Genomic DNA, 19,130 nt, shown 5'->3' on the forward strand with positions numbered 1-19,130 from the left:
TTTACCGGCAACCGTCATCACCACCATACACCTTAGGACCCCTGAGGACCCCGCTTCACCTGTGGGAAGTGTACCATCAGTGCTGTAATAACATCCCCTAGAGGACCCCTTTAACGCAGCGTCGGTCCCACTATTGATCTAACACCACAGGTGGCGTCACAACAGACTTATAACCATTTTTCCCTTAAAAGACCGTCCCCTTTTACAGTGAGTCCCAGTGCCACAGACCGGGTCGCAGCCACCGTGACATCACCTTTAAGACCGGACCCGTTACCGAGTACCCCGCTGCCTTGGTGGGCGACTCACCCTTCCCCCCATCAGCCTCTGCTGATGCCCCATTCCCCCCTCAGCCTCCGCCCCCCTTCCTTTTAAACCCGCTTCTCACCCTTCAGCCTCCGCCGACACTTCCTTCTCCCCCTCAGCCTCCGCCGGCGCCATTTCCCCTCCATCAGTCTCTGCCGACGCCCTTCTCCCCCTTTCAGCCTCCGCCCCCCTTCCTTTTAAACCCCCTTCTCACCCTTCAGCCTCCGCCGACACTTCCTTCTCCCCCTCGGCCTCCTCCCCTTCCCCTCCATCAGTCTCTGCTGACGCCCTTCTCCCCCTTTCAGCCTCCGCCCCCATCCCCCCTCAGCCTCCATCAACTCCCCCTTCCCACCCTTAGCGTCTCTGAACTCCCTCCTGTGGATGTGGCCACCCCGTCCTTGTGGGCTAGCTCTGTGGGAATTTTCCAGCTTTCCTGGAAGGCACGTAGGGCACCCGCAGGATGCTGGGAGTCTCCTCCATCACCCGCACCAGCAGGTTGTCGATGTAGTCCTCCAGCTCCCGGATGTGGACGTCCTTCTTCTTCAGCAGCTCCTTGTGCTTCACTAACTCCCGCTCCACCTCCGTGCGAGTCAGGTGAGTGTAGGGGCCCGGACCCTCGAAAGGATTCTATAAGGAGAAGTAAATGTGGCATCGTAAGCGGACTCCTCGTCACACCCTGCCCCTCTGAGGACCCCCAATCCCTGAGCACTGAAGTGCAGAGGAGCAGCCAGGGCGTGACCATGAGGATGGCGGAGAATAGGCAGGAGGGCGGTGGAGCAGAATGACAACGCATGGTGGTGGCGGAGCACAGTGTGGGAATGCGGGTGCGAAACACATGGGGTAGTATAGCGGCGGAGCAGGGTGTGGCAGTACAGGGAGGGAGCACGGTGTGGGGGCAGGGTGCCTGAGTATGGCAGCAGAGCCCGATGTGGCAGTAGGAGGACGGAGCATGGTGTGGGAGTTCCGAGGCAGAGCACGGTGTGGGAATACGGGGTAGGAGCAGGGTGCCTGAATATGGCAGTGGAGCACGGTGTGGGAATACGGGGTAGGAGCAGGGTGCCTGAATATGGCAGTGGAGCACGGTGTGGGAATACGGGGTAGGAGCAGGGTGCCTGAATATGGCAGTGGAGCACGGTGTGGGAATACGGGGTAGGAGCAGGGTGCCTGAATATGGCAGTGGAGCACGGTGTGAGAATACAGGGTAGGAGCAGGGTGCCTTAATATGGCAGTGGAGCACGGTGTGGGAATACGGGGTAGGAGCAGGGTGCCTTAATATGGCAGTGGAGCACGGTGTGGGAATACGGGGTAGGAGCAGGGTGCCTGAATATAGCAGTGGAGCACGGTGCGGCAGTACAGAGACGGAGCACAGTGCGGCAGTACGGGGATGGACCATGGTGCGGCAGTACGGGAACGGAGCACGGTGCGGCAGTACGGGGATGGACCACGGTGTAGCAGTATGGAGACGGAGCACAGTGCGGCAGTACGGGAATGGAGCACAGTGCAGGAGTACGGGGACGGAGCACAGTGCGGCAGTATAGGGACAGCGTACGGTGCGGCAGTATGGGGACAGCACACGGTGTGGCAGTACGGAGGCGAGGCAGGGTGTGGGAGCAGGGCGAGTCAGTATGGCGGCAGAGCACGTTGCGGCAGTACGGAAAGGAGCAGGGTGCGGCTGTACGGGGAAGGAGCACGTTGCAGCAGTACAGGGACGGAGCACGGTGCGGCAGTACGGTTGGGGATGGAGCACAGTGTGGCAGTACGGGGATGGAGCACAGTGTGGCAGTATCTGGGACGGAGCATGGTGTGGGAGTCCCGAGGCAGAGCATGGTGTGGGAATATGGGGACGGAGCAGGGTGAACGAGAATGGCGGCAGAACACGGTGTGGCAGTACGAGGACAGAGCATGAGGTGGAAGTACGGGGACGAAGCACAGTGTGGCAGTACAGGGACGGAGCACGGTGTGACAGTACGGGGACGGAGCACGGTGTGGCAGTACGGGGATGAAGCACGGTGTGGCAGTACGGGGATGAAGCACGGTGTGGCAGTACGGGGACGGAGCACGGTGTCGCAGTACGGGGACGGAGCACGGTGTGGGAGTACGGGGACAGAGCACGGTGTGGCAGTATGGGGATGGAGCACGGTGTGGCAGTACGGGGATGGAGCACGGTGTAGTAGTACGGGGACGGAGCACGGTGTGGGAGTACGGGGACGAAGCACGGTGTGGGAGTTCGGGGGTGGAGCACAGTGTGGGAGTACGGGTGTGGAGCACAGTGTGGGAGTACGGGGGTGGAGCACAGTGTGGCAGTATGAGGACGGAGCACAGTGTGGCAGCACGGTGACGGAGCATGGTGTGGGAGTCCCGAGACGGAGCACGGTGTGACAGTATGGAGGCAAGGCAGGGTGTGGGAGCACAGCGGGTGAGTGTGGCGGTGGAGCACGGCGCAGCAGTACAGAGACGAAACACGATACGGCAGTACGGGGTTGGAGCATGGTGCGGCAGTACGGTGACGGAGCACGGTGCGGCTGTACGGTTGGGGATGGAGCACAGTGTGGCAGTACAGGGAAAGAGCACGGTGTGGCAGTATGGGGACAGAGCACGGTGTGGTAATATGGGGACGGAGCATGGTGTGGGAGTCCCGAGACGGAGCATGGTGTGGCAGTACGGAGGAGAGGCCGTGTGTGGGAGCACAGCGGGCAAGTATGGCGGCGGAGCACATCGCGCAGTACGGAGACAGAGCACAGTACGGCAGTACGGGGATGGATCACGGTGCGACAGTATGGGGACGGAGCACGGTGCGGCAGTACAGGGATGGAGCACGGTGTGGTAATACGGGGATGGAGCACGGTGTGGTAATACGGGGACGGAGCACGGTGCGGCAGTACAGGGATGGAGCATGGAGTGGCAGCACGGTCGGGGATGGAGTACAGTGTGGTAATACGGGGATGGAGCACGGTGTGGCAGTAGGGGGACAGAGCACGGTGTGGCAGTACGAGGACGGAGCATGGTGTGGGAGTCCCGAGGCAGAGCATGGTGTGGGAATACGGGGACGGAGCAGGGTGCGTGAGTATGGCAGTGGAGCATGGTGTGGCAGTACAGGGACGAAGCACGGTGTGGCAGTACGGGGACATAGTAACATAGTAACATAGTAACATAGTTAGTAAGGCCGAAAAAAGACATTTGTCCATCCAGTTCAGCCTCTATTCCATCATAATAAATACCCAGATCTACGTCCTTCTACAGAACCTAATAATTGTATGATAAAATATTGTTCTGCTCCAGGAAGACATCCAGGCCTCTCTTGAACCCCTCGACTGAGTTCGCCATCACCACCTCCTCAGGCAAGCAATTCCAGATTCTCACTGCCCTAACAGTAAAGAATCCTCTTCTATGTTGGTGGAAAAACCTTCTCTCCTCCAGACGCAAAGAATGCCCCCTTGTGCCCGTCACCTTCCTTGGTATAAACAGATCCTCAGCGAGATATTTGTATTGTCCCCTCATATACTTATACATGGTTATTAGATCGCCCCTCAGTCGTCTTTTTTCTAGACTAAATAATCCTAATTTCGCTAATCTATCTGGGTATTGTAGTTCTCCCATCCCCTTTATTAATTTTGTTGCCCTCCTTTGTACTCTCTCTAGTTCCATTATATCCTTCCTGAGCACCGGTGCCCAAAACTGGACACAGTACTCCATGTGCGGTCTAACTAGGGATTTGTACAGAGGCAGTATAATGCTCTCATCATGTGTATCCAGACCTCTTTTAATGCACCCCATGATCCTGTTTGCCTTGGCAGCTGCTGCCTGGCACTGGCTGCTCCAGGTAAGTTTATCATTAACTAGGATCCCCAAGTCCTTCTCCCTGTCAGATTTACCCAGTGGTTTCCCGTTCAGTGTGTAATGGTGATATTGATTCCCTCTTCCCATGTGTATAACCTTACATTTAAGGACGAAGCACAGTGTGGCAGTACGAGGACGGAGCATGGTGTGGGAGTCCCGAGGCAGAGCATGGTGTGGGAATACGGGGACGGAGCAGGGTGCACGAGTATGGCAGTGGAGCGTGGTGTGGCAGTACAGGGACGAAGCACGGTGTGGCAGTACGGGGACGAAGCACAGTGTGGCAGTATCTGGGACGGAGCATGGTGTGGGAGTCCCGAGGCAGAGCATGGTGTGGGAATACGGGGACGGAGCAGGGTGCGCGAGTATGGCAGTGGAGCGTGGTGTGGCAGTACAGGGACGAAGCACGGTGTGGCAGTACGGGGACGAAGCACAGTGTGGCAGTACGGGGACGGAGCACGGTGTGGCAGTAGGGGGACAGAGCACGGTGTGGCAGTACGAGGACGGAGCACGGTGTGGCAGTAGGGGGACAGAGCACGGTGTGGCAGTACAGGGACGGTGCAGCAGAGCCCAGTTGTAGCGTGTGTTTCTGGTGGGCACAGAGTTGTAGCTGTGCTGGAGATGATGTCTGCACACACCGATACTGGGGGTTGTTCTACAGTCAGGGGATGTGTGATTACTGCTCTAATGAAGGGACAGTCTAATTGTGGAGGACGGCGACACAGCACCACCCAACACAGCACAGCACCACCCGAAACAGCACTGCACCGCCACACACAGCACCGCATCGCCCAACACAGCACCGCCAGACACAGCACCACCCAACACAGCACCGCATCGCCCAACACAGCACAGCACCACCCGACACAGCACAGCATCGTATCTCCCAACAAAGCACCGCAACGCCCAACACAGAACAGCACCACCCAAAACAGCACTGCACCGCCACACACAGCACCGCATCACCCAACACAGCACAGCACCGCCCAACACAGCACAGCACCGCCCGACACAGACCAGCACCGCATCTCCGAACAAAGCACCGCAACGCCCAAGACAGCACCGCCCAACACAGAACAGCACCGCCCAAAACAGCACAGCACCGCCCAACACAGCACAGCACCGAGAGCCCCAGAACAGCTCAGCACCGCCCAACACAGTAGCGCTGACACAGCATTGCCTGACGTGGCACCGCACGGCCCAACACTGTACAGCACTGAATCTCCCAACACAGCAGCGTACTGCCCAACAAAGCACTGCACCGCACCGACAGCCCCAGCACGGCTCAGCACTGCACCGCCGACATAGTACAGCAAAGTACGGCGAGACACAGCATGACACTGCATTGCCCGCCCCAGCACTGCTGACACAGCACTGCCCGCCCCAGCACTGCCCGCCCCAGCACTGCTGACACAGCACGGCACAGCACGGCACAGCACTGCCCACCCCAGCACTGCTGCTGACACAGCACCACCCGGCATCCTCTCACCCGCACATCATTAAAAGCTGCAGGTGTCAGACTCCATTATAGGTGCTGGCTCCCACTGATATCAGAGACGCTGAGATACTGCACTGCCCACCCCACGTCTCCCCTGGGGGTTCTCACCGGTGGTCTCTGCAGTGGGGGGAACATCTCGACTCTTTCGCTCGCCCGTTCTATTTGTGCTGTCATTTCAGATGATGAAATCCTGAAATATAAATTAACAATTGTCAGGACACCCAGGGGGCACAGAGGGTCAGGGGCAGGTCTGTGTAGACAGATGTGGGGGTGACACCCAGGGGGCATAGAGGGGGAGGGGCAGGTCTGTGTACACAGGTGTGGGGGTGACACCCGGGGGGCACAGAGGGGGAGGGGCAGGTCTGTGTAGACAGATGTGGGGGTGACACCCGGGGGGCACAGAGGGGGAGGGGCAGGTCTGTGTACACAGGTGTGGGGGTGACACCCGGGGGGCACAGAGGGGGAGGGGCAGGTCTGCGTACACAGATGTGGGGGTGACACCCGGGGGTCACAGAGGGTCAGGGGCAGGTCTGCGTACACAGATGTGGGGGTGACACCCGGGGGCACAGAGGGTCAGGGGCAGGTCTGTGTACACAGATGTGGGGGGTGACACCCGGGGGCACAGAGGGGGAGGGGCAGGTCTGTGTACACAGATGTGGGGGGTGACACCCGGGGGGCACAGAGGGTCAGGAGCAGGTCTGTGTACACAGATGAGGGGGTGACACCCGGGGGCACAGAGGGTCAGGGGCAGGTCTGTGTACACAGATGTGGGGGTGACACCCGGGGGGCACAAAGGGGGAGGGGCAGGTCTGTGTACACAGGTGTGGGGGTAACACCCGGGGGGCACAGAGGGGGAGGGGTAGGTCTGTGTACACAGATGTGGGGGGTGACACCCGGGGGCACAGAGGGTCAGGGGCAGGTCTGTGTACACAGATGTGGGGGTGACACCCGGGGGGCACAGAGGGGGAGGGGCAGGTCTGTGTACACAGGTGTGGGGGTAACACCCGGGGGGCACAGAGGGGGAGGGGCAGGTCTGTGTACACAGGTGTGGGGGTGACACCCAGGGGGCACAGAGGGGGAGGGGCAGGTCTGTGTAGACAGATGTGGGGGTGACACCCGGGGGTCACAGAGAGGGAGGGGCAGGTCTGTGTAGACAGATGTGGGGGTGACACCCGGGGGTCACAGAGAGGGAGGGGCAGGTCTGTGTACACAGGTGTGGGGGTGACACCCGGGGGCACAGAGGGGGAGGGGCAGGTCTGTGTACACAGATGCGGGTGTGACACCCAGGGGGCACAGAGGGGGAGGGGCTGGTCTGTGTACACAGATGTGGGGGTGACACCCAGGGGGCACAGAGGGGGCGGGGCAGGTCTGTGTACACAGATGTGGGGGTGACACCCGGGGGCACAGAGTGGGAGGGGCAGGTCTGTGTACACAGATGTGGGGGTGACAGCCGGGGGCACAGAGGGTCAGGGGCAGGTCTGTGTACACAGATGTGGGGGGTGACACCCGGGGGCACAGAGGGTCAGGGGCAGGTCTGTATACACAGATGTGGGGGTGACACCCGGGGGCACAGAGGGGGAGGGGCAGGTCTGTGTAGACAGATGTGGGGGTGACACCCGGGGGCACAGAGGGGGAGGGGCAGGTCTGTGTACACAGGTGTGGGGGTGACACCCGGGGGGCACAGAGGGGGAGGGGCAGGTCTGTGTACACAGATGTGGGGGTGACACTCGGGGGGCACAGAGGGGGAGGGGCAGGTCTGTGTACACAGATGTGGGGGTGATACCCGGGGGGCACAGGGGGGGAGGGGCAGGTCTGTATACAATGATGTGGGGGTGACACCCGGGGGCACAGAGGGGGAGGGGCAGGTCTGTGTACACAGATGTGGGGGTGACACCCGGGGGCACAAAGGGGGAGGGGCAGGTCTGTGTAGACAGATGTGGGGGTGACACCCGGGGGTCACAGAGAGGGAGGGGCAGGTCTGTGTACACAGATGTGGGGGTGACACCCGGGGGCACAGAGGGTCAGGGGCAGGTCTGTGTACACAGATGTGGGGGGTGACACCCGGGGGCACAGAGGGTCAGGGGCAGGTCTGTATACACAGATGTGGGGGTGACACCGGGGGGCACAGAGGGGGAGGGGCAGGTCTGTGTACACAGGTGTGGGGGTGACACCCGGGGGGCACAGAGGGGGAGGGGCAGGTCTGTGTACACAGATGTGGGGGTGACACCCGGGGGGCACAGAGGGGGAGGGGCAGGTCTGTGTACACAGGTGTGGGGGTGACACCCGGGGGGCACAGAGGGGGAGGGGCAGGTCTGTATACACAGATGTGGGGGGTGACACCCGGGGGCACAGAGGGGGAGGGGCAGGTCTGTGTACACAGGTGTGGGGGTGACACCCGGGGGACACAGAGGGGGAGGGGCAGGTCTGTGTACACAGGTGTGGGGGTGACACCCGGGGGCACAGAGGGGGAGGGGCAGGTCTGTGTACACAGATGCGGGTGTGACACCCAGGGGGCACAGAGGGGGAGGGGCTGGTCTGTGTACACAGATGTGGGGGTGACACCCAGGGGGCACAGAGGGGGCGGGGCAGGTCTGTGTACACAGATGTGGGGGTGACACCCGGGGGCACAGAGTGGGAGGGGCAGGTCTGTGTACACAGATGTGGGGGTGACACCCAGGGGGCACAGAGGGGGAGGGGCAGGTCTGTGTAGACAGATGTGGGGGTGACACCCGGGGGCACAAAGGGGGAGGGGCAGGTCTGTGTACACAGATGTGGGGTGACACCCGGGGGCACAAAGGGGGAGGGGCAGGTCTGTGTAGACAGATGTGGGGGTGACACCCGGGGGTCACAGAGGGGGATGGGCAGGTCTGTGTACACAGATGTGGGGGGTGACACCCGGGGGCACAGAGGGGGAGGGGCAGGTCTGTGTACACAGATGTGGGGGGTGACACCCGGGGGGCACAGAGGGTCAGGAGCAGGTCTGTGTACACAGATGAGGGGGTGACACCCGGGGGCACAGAGGGTCAGGGGCAGGTCTGTGTACACAGATGTGGGGGTGACACCCGGGGGGCACAAAGGGGGAGGGGCAGGTCTGTGTACACAGGTGTGGGGGTAACACCCGGGGGGCACAGAGGGGGAGGGGTAGGTCTGTGTACACAGATGTGGGGGGTGACACCCGGGGGCACAGAGGGTCAGGGGCAGGTCTGTGTACACAGATGTGGGGGTGACACCCGGGGGGCACAGAGGGGGAGGGGCAGGTCTGTGTACACAGGTGTGGGGGTAACACCCGGGGGGCACAGAGGGGGAGGGGCAGGTCTGTGTACACAGGTGTGGGGGTGACACCCAGGGGGCACAGAGGGGGAGGGGCAGGTCTGTGTACACAGATGTGGGGGTGACACCCGGGGGCACAGAGGGTCAGGGGCAGGTCTGTGTAGACAGATGTGGGGGTGACACCCGGGGGTCACAGAGGGTCAGGGGCAGGTCTGTGTACACAGATGTGGGGGGTGACACCCGGGGGCACAGAGGGTCAGGGGCAGGTCTGTATACACAGATGTGGGGGTGACACCCGGGGGCACAGAGGGGGAGAGGCAGGTCTGTGTACACAGATGTGGGGGTGACACCCGGGGGTCACAGAGAGGGAGGGGCAGGTCTGTGTACACAGATGTGGGGGTGACACCCGGGGGTCACAGAGGGGGAGGGGCAGGTCTGTGTACACAGGTGTGGGGGTGACACCCGGGGGGCACAGAGGGGGAGGGGCAGGTCTGTGTACACAGGTGTGGGGGTGACACCCGGGGGGCACAGAGGGGGAGGGGCAGGTCTGTATACACAGATGTGGGGGTGACACAGAGGGGGAGGGGCAGGTCTGTGTACACAGGTGTGGGGGTGACACCCGGGGGGCACAGAGGGGGAGGGGCAGGTCTGTATACACAGATGTGGGGGTGACACCCGGGGGCACAGAGGGGGAGGGGCAGGTCTGTGTACACAGGTGTGGGGGTGACACCCGGGGGACACAGAGGGGGAGGGGCAGGTCTGTGTACACAGGTGTGGGGGTGACACCCGGGGGCACAGAGGGGGAGGGGCAGGTCTGTGTACACAGATGCGGGTGTGACACCCAGGGGGCACAGAGGGGGAGGGGCAGGTCTGTGTACACAGATGTGGGGGTGACACCCGGGGGCACAGAGGGGGAGGGGCAGGTCTGTGTACACAGGTGTGGGGGTGACACCCGGGGGCACATAGGGGGAGGGGCAGGTCTGTGTACACAGATGTGGGGGTGACACCCAGGGGGCACAGAGGGGGAGGGGCAGGTCTGTGTACACAGATGTGGGGGTGACACCCAGGGGGCATAGAGGGGGAGGGGCAGGTCTGTGTACACAGGTGTGGGGGTGACACCCGGGGGCACAGAGGGGGAGGGGCAGGTCTGTGTACACAGATGTGGGGGTGACACCCGGGGGCACAGAGGGGGAGGGGCAGGTCTGTGTACACAGGTGTGGGGGTGACACCCGGGGGCACATAGGGGGAGGGGCAGGTCTGTGTACACAGGTGTGGGGGTGACACCCGGGGGCACAGAGGGGGAGGGGCAGGTCTGTGTACACAGATGTGGGGGTGACACCCGGGGGCACAGAGGGTCAGGGGCAGGTCTGTGTACACAGATGTGGGGGTGACACCCGGGGGTCACAGAGAGGGAGGGGCAGGTCTGTGTACACAGATGTGGGGGGTGACACCCGGGGGCACAGAGGGTCAGGGGCAGGTCTGTGTACACAGATGTGGGGGTGACACTTGGGGGCACAGAGGGTCAGGGGCAGGTCTGTGTACACAGATGTGGGGGGTGACACCCGGGGGCACAGAGGGTCAGGGGCAGGTCTGTGTACACAGATGTGGGGGTAACACCCGGGGGCACAGAGGGTCAGGGGCAGGTCTGTATACACAGATGCGGGTGTGACACCCGGGGGCACAGAGGGGGAGGGGCAGGTCTGTGTACACAGATGTGGGGGTGACACCCGGGGGTCACAGAGAGGGAGGGGCAGGTCTGTGTACACAGATGTGGGGGTGACACCCGGGGGCACAGAGGGTCAGGGGCAGGTCTGTATACACAGATGTGGGGGTGACACCGGGGGGCACAGAGGGGGAGGGGCAGGTCTGTGTACACAGATGTGGGGGTGACACCCGGGGGGCACAGAGGGGGAGGGGCAGGTCTGTGTACACAGGTGTGGGGGTGACACCCGGGGGGCACAGAGGGGGAGGGGCAGGTCTGTATACACAGATGTGGGGGTGACACCCGGGGGCACAGAGGGGGAGGGGCAGGTCTGTGTACACAGGTGTGGGGGTGACACCCGGGGGACACAGAGGGGGAGGGGCAGGTCTGTGTACACAGGTGTAGGGGTGACACCCGGGGGCACAGAGGGGGAGGGGCAGGTCTGTGTACACAGATGCGGGTGTGACACCCAGGGGGCACAGAGGGGGAGGGGCTGGTCTGTGTACACAGATGTGGGGGTGACACCCAGGGGGCACAGAGGGGGCGGGGCAGGTCTGTGTACACAGATGTGGGGGTGACACCCGGGGGCACAGAGTGGGAGGGGCAGGTCTGTGTACACAGATGTGGGGGTGACACCCGGGGGCACAGAGGGGGAGGGGCAGGTCTGTGTACACAGATGCGGGTGTGACACCCAGGGGGCACAGAGGGGGAGGGGCTGGTCTGTGTACACAGATGTGGGGGTGACACCCAGGGGGCACAGAGGGGGCGGGGCAGGTCTGTGTACACAGATGTGGGGGTGACACCCGGGGGCACAGAGTGGGAGGGGCAGGTCTGTGTACACAGATGTGGGGGTGACACCCAGGGGGCACAGAGGGGGAGGGGCAGGTCTGTGTAGACAGATGTGGGGGTGACACCCGGGGGCACAAAGGGGGAGGGGCAGGTCTGTGTACACAGATGTGGGGTGACACCCGGGGGCACAAAGGGGGAGGGGCAGGTCTGTGTAGACAGATGTGGGGGTGACACCCGGGGGTCACAGAGGGGGATGGGCAGGTCTGTGTACACAGATGTGGGGGGTGACACCCGGGGGCACAGAGGGGGAGGGGCAGGTCTGTGTACACAGATGTGGGGGGTGACACCCGGGGGGCACAGAGGGTCAGGAGCAGGTCTGTGTACACAGATGAGGGGGTGACACCCGGGGGCACAGAGGGTCAGGGGCAGGTCTGTGTACACAGATGTGGGGGTGACACCCGGGGGGCACAAAGGGGGAGGGGCAGGTCTGTGTACACAGGTGTGGGGGTAACACCCGGGGGGCACAGAGGGGGAGGGGTAGGTCTGTGTACACAGATGTGGGGGGTGACACCCGGGGGCACAGAGGGTCAGGGGCAGGTCTGTGTACACAGATGTGGGGGTGACACCCGGGGGGCACAGAGGGGGAGGGGCAGGTCTGTGTACACAGGTGTGGGGGTAACACCCGGGGGGCACAGAGGGGGAGGGGCAGGTCTGTGTACACAGGTGTGGGGGTGACACCCAGGGGGCACAGAGGGGGAGGGGCAGGTCTGTGTACACAGATGTGGGGGTGACACCCGGGGGCACAGAGGGTCAGGGGCAGGTCTGTGTAGACAGATGTGGGGGTGACACCCGGGGGTCACAGAGGGTCAGGGGCAGGTCTGTGTACACAGATGTGGGGGGTGACACCCGGGGGCACAGAGGGTCAGGGGCAGGTCTGTATACACAGATGTGGGGGTGACACCCGGGGGCACAGAGGGGGAGAGGCAGGTCTGTGTACACAGATGTGGGGGTGACACCCGGGGGTCACAGAGAGGGAGGGGCAGGTCTGTGTACACAGATGTGGGGGTGACACCCGGGGGTCACAGAGGGGGAGGGGCAGGTCTGTGTACACAGGTGTGGGGGTGACACCCGGGGGGCACAGAGGGGGAGGGGCAGGTCTGTGTACACAGGTGTGGGGATGACACCCGGGGGGCACAGAGGGGGAGGGGCAGGTCTGTATACACAGATGTGGGGGGTGACACCCGGGGGGCACAGAGGGGGAGGGGCAGGTCTGTGTACACAGGTGTGGGGGTGACACCCGGGGGGCACAGAGGGGGAGGGGCAGGTCTGTATACACAGATGTGGGGGGTGACACCCGGGGGCACAGAGGGGGAGGGGCAGGTCTGTGTACACAGGTGTGGGGGTGACACCCGGGGGACACAGAGGGGGAGGGGCAGGTCTGTGTACACAGGTGTGGGGGTGACACCCGGGGGCACAGAGGGGGAGGGGCAGGTCTGTGTACACAGATGCGGGTGTGACACCCAAGGGGCACAGAGGGGGAGGGGCTGGTCTGTGTACACAGATGTGGGGGTGACACCCAGGGGGCACAGAGGGGGCGGGGCAGGTCGGTGTACACAGATGTGGGGGTGACACCCGGGGGCACAGAGTGGGAGGGGCAGGTCTGTGTACACAGATGTGGGGGTGACACCCAGGGGGCACAGAGGGGGAGGGGCAGGTCTGTGTAGACAGATGTGGGGGTGACACCCGGGGGCACAAAGGGGGAGGGGCAGGTCTGTGTACACAGATGTGGGGTGACACCCGGGGGCACAAAGGGGGAGGGGCAGGTCTGTGTAGACAGATGTGGGGGTGACACCCGGGGGTCACAGAGGGGGATGGGCAGGTCTGTGTACACAGATGTGGGGGTAACACCCGGGGGCACAGAGGGTCAGGGGCAGGTCTGTGTAGACAGATGTGGGGGTGACACCCAGGGGGCACAGAAGGTCAGGGGCAGGTCTGTGTACACAGATGTGGGGGTGACACCCGGGGGGCACAGAGGGGGAGGGGCAGGTCTGTGTACACAGGTGTGGGGGTGACACCCGGGGGCACAGAGGGGGAGGGGCAGGTCTGTGTACACAGATGTGGGGGTGACACCCGGGGGCACAGAGGGGGAGGGGCAGGTCTGTGTACACAGGTGTGGGGGTGACACCCGGGGGCACATAGGGGGAGGGGCAGGTCTGTGTACACAGATGTGGGGGTGACACCCAGGGGGCACAGAGGGTCAGGGGCAGGTCTGTGTACACAGATGTGGGGGTAACACCCGGGGGCACAGAGGGGGAGGGGCAGGTCTGTGTACACAGATGTGGGGGGTGACACCCGGGGGGCACAGAGGGTCAGGGGCAGGTCTGTATACACAGATGTGGGGGTGACACCCGGGGGCACAGAGGGTCAGGGGCAGGTCTGTGTACACAGATGTGGGGGTGACACCCGGGGGCACAGAGGGTCAGGGGCAGGTCTGTATACACAGATGCGGGTGTGACACCCGGGGGCACAGAGGGTCAGGGGCAGGTCTGTGTACACAGATGTGGGGGTAACACCCGGGGGCACAGAGGGGGAGGGGCAGGTCTGTGTACACAGATGTGGGGGGTGACACCCGGGGGGCACAGAGGGTCAGGGGCAGGTCTGTATACACAGATGCGGGGTGACACCCGGGGGCACAGAGGGTCAGGGGCAGGTCTGTATACACAGATGCGGGTGTGACACCCGGGGGCACAGAGGGTCAGGGGCAGGTCTGTGTACACAGATGTGGGGGTAACACCCGGGGGCACAGAGGGGGAGGGGCAGGTCTGTGTACACAGATGCGGGGTTACACCCGAGGGGGAGGCATCAGGTATGGCCGCAGAGTGTTCCTATGTCTTAGAACTGTCGATGTGCTGACACCAATGTACAGGGGTCGGAGTCACAGATGGGCAGTGACCCCACGGTGGACGTTCCTGGGTCACCAGCGCTTTGCCTGCTTCCTGGGCGCCGATCGGCCTTTCTCAGCATTCTCAACAGGCGTCTCGCATCAACCCCCCCGAACATCTCTGTAATTACCCAGTCTCCATCTAATTACCCCTTCCCCACCCCCCGCGACCTCGCTAATATAATCCCAGGTCTTCACGGTTCTGACGACACTTTCCACATTCTCACCTGTCACCGCTGCAAATTGAGAAATTTTCACATCTGCTGATTAGAAATTCGGTTCTTATCCTGATAACGGAGCGACGCTCCGGAGGACACACAGTCCTGTCATGTACACGTTGCCCTCCAGAATAAGGGTACCGTAACACAGTGCCATTTCGATCGCTACGACGGTACGATTCATGACGTTCCAGCGATATCGTTACGATATCGCTGTGTCTGACACGCAGCAGCGATCAGGGATCCTGCTGAGAATCGTACGTCGCAGCAGATCGTTTAGAACTTTCTTTCGTCGCTGGATCTCCCACTGTCATCACTAGATCGGTGTGTGTGACACCGATCTAGCGATGCGTTCGCTTGTAACCAGGGTAAACATTGGGTTACTAAGCGCAGGGCCGCGCTTAGTAACCCGATGTTTACCCTGGTTACAAGCGTAAAACTAAAAATAAACAAACAGCACATACTTACATTCTGGTGTCCGTCAGGTCCCTTACCGTCTGCTTCCCGCACTCAGTGACTGCCGGCCGTAAAGTGAAAGCAGAGCACAGCGGTGACGTCACCGCTGTGCTGTGCTTTCACTTTCCAGCCGGCAGTCAGTGAGTGCGGGAAGCAGATGGCAAGGGACCTGACGGACACCAGAATGTAAGTATGTGCTGTTTGTTTATTTTTTACGCTGCTAACCAGGGTAAACATCGGGTTACTAAGCGCGGTCCTGCACTTAGTAACCCGATGTTTACCCTGGTTACCCGGGGACCTCGGCATCGTTGGTCGCTGGAGAGCTGTCTGTGTGACAGCTCCCCAGCGACCACACTACGATTTACCTACGATCACGGCCAGGTCATATCGCTGGTCGTGATCGTAGGTAAATCGTATAGTGTGACGGTACCCTAAGTCACAGCCATAATCCCACCCAGCCGCCAGCTCACACCTCAAGCACCAGTGATCTACATGTAATGCGTGTACGACAGCCGCCAACACGGGGCCATGATGTGACAGCCCTACACAGCCAAGATGGCAGCACAGTCCTTATACAACTGTAAGGGAAAGTCAGTACGGTGTCCCCATGAGGAGCATTGCTGCCACCTGTGCCATGTGGTGGGGCACCCTGTGAGGCTCCATGTAGGATCAGTCCCACATGGAGGGGCCGTATGGACACAGCAGTCTATGGGTCTGCATTATGCTATGCTGCTATGTGGCGGGGCACCCCGTGGAGCCCTTTGTGGGGCATCTTGTGGAGCCCTCTGTTCGGCACCCTGTGTAGCCCTCTGTGGGGCACCTCATGGAGCTCTCTGTGGGGCACCCCGTGGAGCCCAGTGTGCGGCACCTTGTGGGACTTTCTGTACACCTCAATGTAAGATCAGTCACACATGGGGGCCATATGGTCTCAGCACTTGACAGACCTGTATCCTGGATATATATATAGCACAGCCAAGCATACGCTCCTCTGTATGTATCATTAGACTTATCTGCCCCAATTACCGTTGCTCCTGAGTTTGGTTCCCCACCCAGAAAGGATTGGTGGTTTCATAGTTGGTACCACCCTCTGGAGTCCAGTCGGAGATGTCCTGGCTGTGCCACTCGGGCCTCTTCCCATCCTTCTTGCCGGTCACTCTCTCAAATAGGCTGACTTTCTCTTTTTTCCTGGCGTTCTTCTTGCCATTGGCAGTTCTGGAGAAGTTACTGGAGGAAGCGGACCTCTCCCACAGCTCTGTGCGCTCATCTCCAGGAGCCCACTGTCTGGGCAATGTGGCAAATTTCTGAGGCAAAGGAGCACTGGGACCTAGGAGTTTGTGGATCCCATCAGTCCAGCTCACCTCGGGGACCCAACTTTCCAAGGGGTTGTCTTTCGAGGCATCAATGCTCATAGTTCTTCTGTGAGGAGAGTGGAGGCTTCCTAGAAGACAGATGGATTGTTAGAACCCAGAGATGGGTGAAATAGTAATGACAGATGTAAGAAATCCTACGACATGGCCGACGGCATTACAAGCCACGAGGACCGGACCCCTCATATGGAGCGATGGTGCTGTGGCAACATTGCATTTAATCTGAATTATCCAGACATATTATTTCAGTATTTTCACGAATCCGTTCATTCCTCAACCATGAATCTGCAAAAACCCTAGTCCATGCCCTCATCATCTCTCGCCTTGACTACTTCAACCTCCTGCTCTTTGGCCTCCCCTATAACATTCTCGCACCCCTCCAATCTATTCTAAACTCTGCTGCCCGACTAATCCACCTGTCCCCCCGCTATTCCCCGGCCTCTCCCCTCTGTCAATCCCTTCACTGGCTCCCCATTACCCAGAGACTCCAGTACAAAACCCTAACCATGACGTACAAAGCCATCCACAACCTGTCTCCTCCATACATCTGTGACCTCGTCTCCCGGTACTTACCTACACGCAACCTCCGATCCTCACAAGATCTCCTTCTCTACTCCCCTCTTATCTCCTCTTATCTCCTCTTCCCACAATCGTATACAAGATTTCTCTCGCGCATCACCCCTACTCTGGAACTCTCTACCACAACACATCAGACTCTCGCCTACCATCGAAACCTTCAAAAAGAACCTGAAGACCCACCTCTTCCGACAAGCCTACAACCTGCAGTAACCACCGATCGACCAAACCGCTGCACAACCAGCTCTACCCTCTCCTCCTGTATCCTCACCCATCCCTTGTAGATTGTGAGCCTTCGCGGGCAGGGTCCTCACTCCTCCTGTATCCTCACCCATCCCTTGTAGATTGTGAGCCCTCGCGGGCAGGGTCCTCTCTCCCCCTGTATTCTCACCCATCCCTTGTAGATTGTGAGCCCTCGCAGGCAGGGTCCTCTCCTCCTGTATCCTCACCCATCCCTTGTAGATTGTGAGCCCTCGCGGGCAGGGTCCTCTCTCCTCCTGTATCCTCACCCATCCCTTGTAGATTGTGAGCTTTCGCGGGCAGGGTCCTCTCTCCTCCTGTACCAGTTATGACTTGTATTGTTTAAGATTATTGTACTTGTTTTTATTATGTATACCCCTCCTCACATGTAAAGCGCCATGGAATAAATGGCGCTATAACAATAAATAATAATAATAATAATAATTTCAGTAGGCCCAGGGACATGAGCTCGAGTTCTTGTGAGAATGACTTAGCATTTATTATAATTAATTCACTGGCTGCCATTTGTGGACTGGCTGCTGATTAGCTATTGCATCTGTCTTAGTATTGTTCTACAATCTGTGGGAAACTAATGTTTGAATGTTAACAATATGTTGATGACCCATTGGTGCTCTGCAATCTGAAGGCCTCCTACCACCTTCCCCCAAGCCTGTGGTGGAATGACTGAATGAGAAGTTGTGACCTATAAAAAGGAGGATCTGCCTGTGTTCAGAGAGACTCTACATGACCGAAGTCATGGCATCATGGCTCCAACTGAAGAAATACAGAGCTGCTTCACTGACCATCACTGAACCCTCAAAGATGTTTAGAGAATCCAGGTTGGGACAATCAGCGAGAAGCCACTGGAGGGGATATTCCGCCCTGGACACAGCTCTTATCCCGGCGAGTCAGTGGCAGGGTGAGGCTCTGTAATGTGCACCATCTTGGCTATTTGCTGGGACTGTTCTATATGCTATTGTGTGTTGTGGTTCAATAAATTATTGCCACACTGTTTTACCCTTACCTTGTGTTGTCTGAGTAGTGACCCGCCCGTGGAGAGAGCGGCCGTTCAGTGGTATGAGCCCTGGTCCATGCAGTCTTTCTAAAGACAGCCGGGCCAGAGGATGAGAGCACCCACTGACCCTGTATCTCTACTAGTGCCAACATCACAAAAAGAATAGATGTGCCCCTTTGCCCAACAACAAAACAAATTGTCCCTGGTCACGCTGGTGTAGATACCAGGTGTGCTGTTCAGTTTATTCTGATAGACTTTCAGCCATACATGGACATTCATGTAATGGTAATATACTTCGTTCTATCATCTATTGTGTTTGTTATACTTTGCTGCCATCTACTGGCCATTGCTGTATTACACTGTAATATTTTGTTATGGTACTTTCCCATAATACCTCGCTGTCTATAGCTCCTCCTATCTTTTTCCTTCTCTTCCTGTTTGTACTCCGTGCCATCTTGGAACACACATGTGCTGCAGAGCTGGAGAAAGGATTCTCTTGTTATCTCTAACCTGGAGCTTCTATTGTCTCTCAAGGTACCTTCACACTGAGCAACTTTACAACGAGAACGACAACGATCTGTGACGTTGCAGCGTCCTGGATAGCGATCTCGTTGTGTGACACGCAGCAGCGATCAGGATCCCACTGTGACATCGCTGGTCGGAGCTAGAAGTCCAGAACTTTATTTGGTCGTCAGGTCGGCGTGTATCGTCATGTTTGACATCAAAAGCAACGATGCCAGCAACTTTTTACATGGAACTAACAACCAGCGAGAACGATAAGCGAGTCGCCGTTACGTCACTGGATCGCTCCTGCATCGTTCTAGTGTTGCCATGTTTGACGTCTCTATAGCGACCTAAACAGCGACGCTGCAGCGATCGGCTCGTTGTCTATATCGCTGCAGCGTCGCTTAGTGTAACGGT

The 19,130-nt window shown here is 59.9% G+C and overlaps 1 protein-coding gene across 1 annotated transcript in view; it reads right to left on the minus strand.

The window, feature by feature from the left end:
• Positions 1–636: 636 nt before the first annotated feature.
• The window catches only part of RAB11FIP2 (RAB11 family interacting protein 2), an 88,267-nt gene continuing 69,773 nt past the window's right edge, over positions 637–19,130 (minus strand). Inside the window, exons 4-6 of the mRNA XM_069754401.1 lie at positions 16,035–16,449; positions 5,744–5,825; positions 637–930 (exon numbers count right to left, since the gene is read on the minus strand). Of these exons, the coding sequence (XP_069610502.1) occupies positions 709–930; positions 5,744–5,825; positions 16,035–16,449 (719 nt within the window). The 3' untranslated portion in view covers positions 637–708. The remainder of the gene's footprint in view (positions 931–5,743; positions 5,826–16,034; positions 16,450–19,130) is intronic.

The sequence above is a fragment of the Ranitomeya imitator genome, chromosome 2 (assembly GCF_032444005.1).
Source record: "Ranitomeya imitator isolate aRanImi1 chromosome 2, aRanImi1.pri, whole genome shotgun sequence".
In the NCBI taxonomy this organism is placed as follows: domain Eukaryota; kingdom Metazoa; phylum Chordata; class Amphibia; order Anura; family Dendrobatidae; genus Ranitomeya; species Ranitomeya imitator.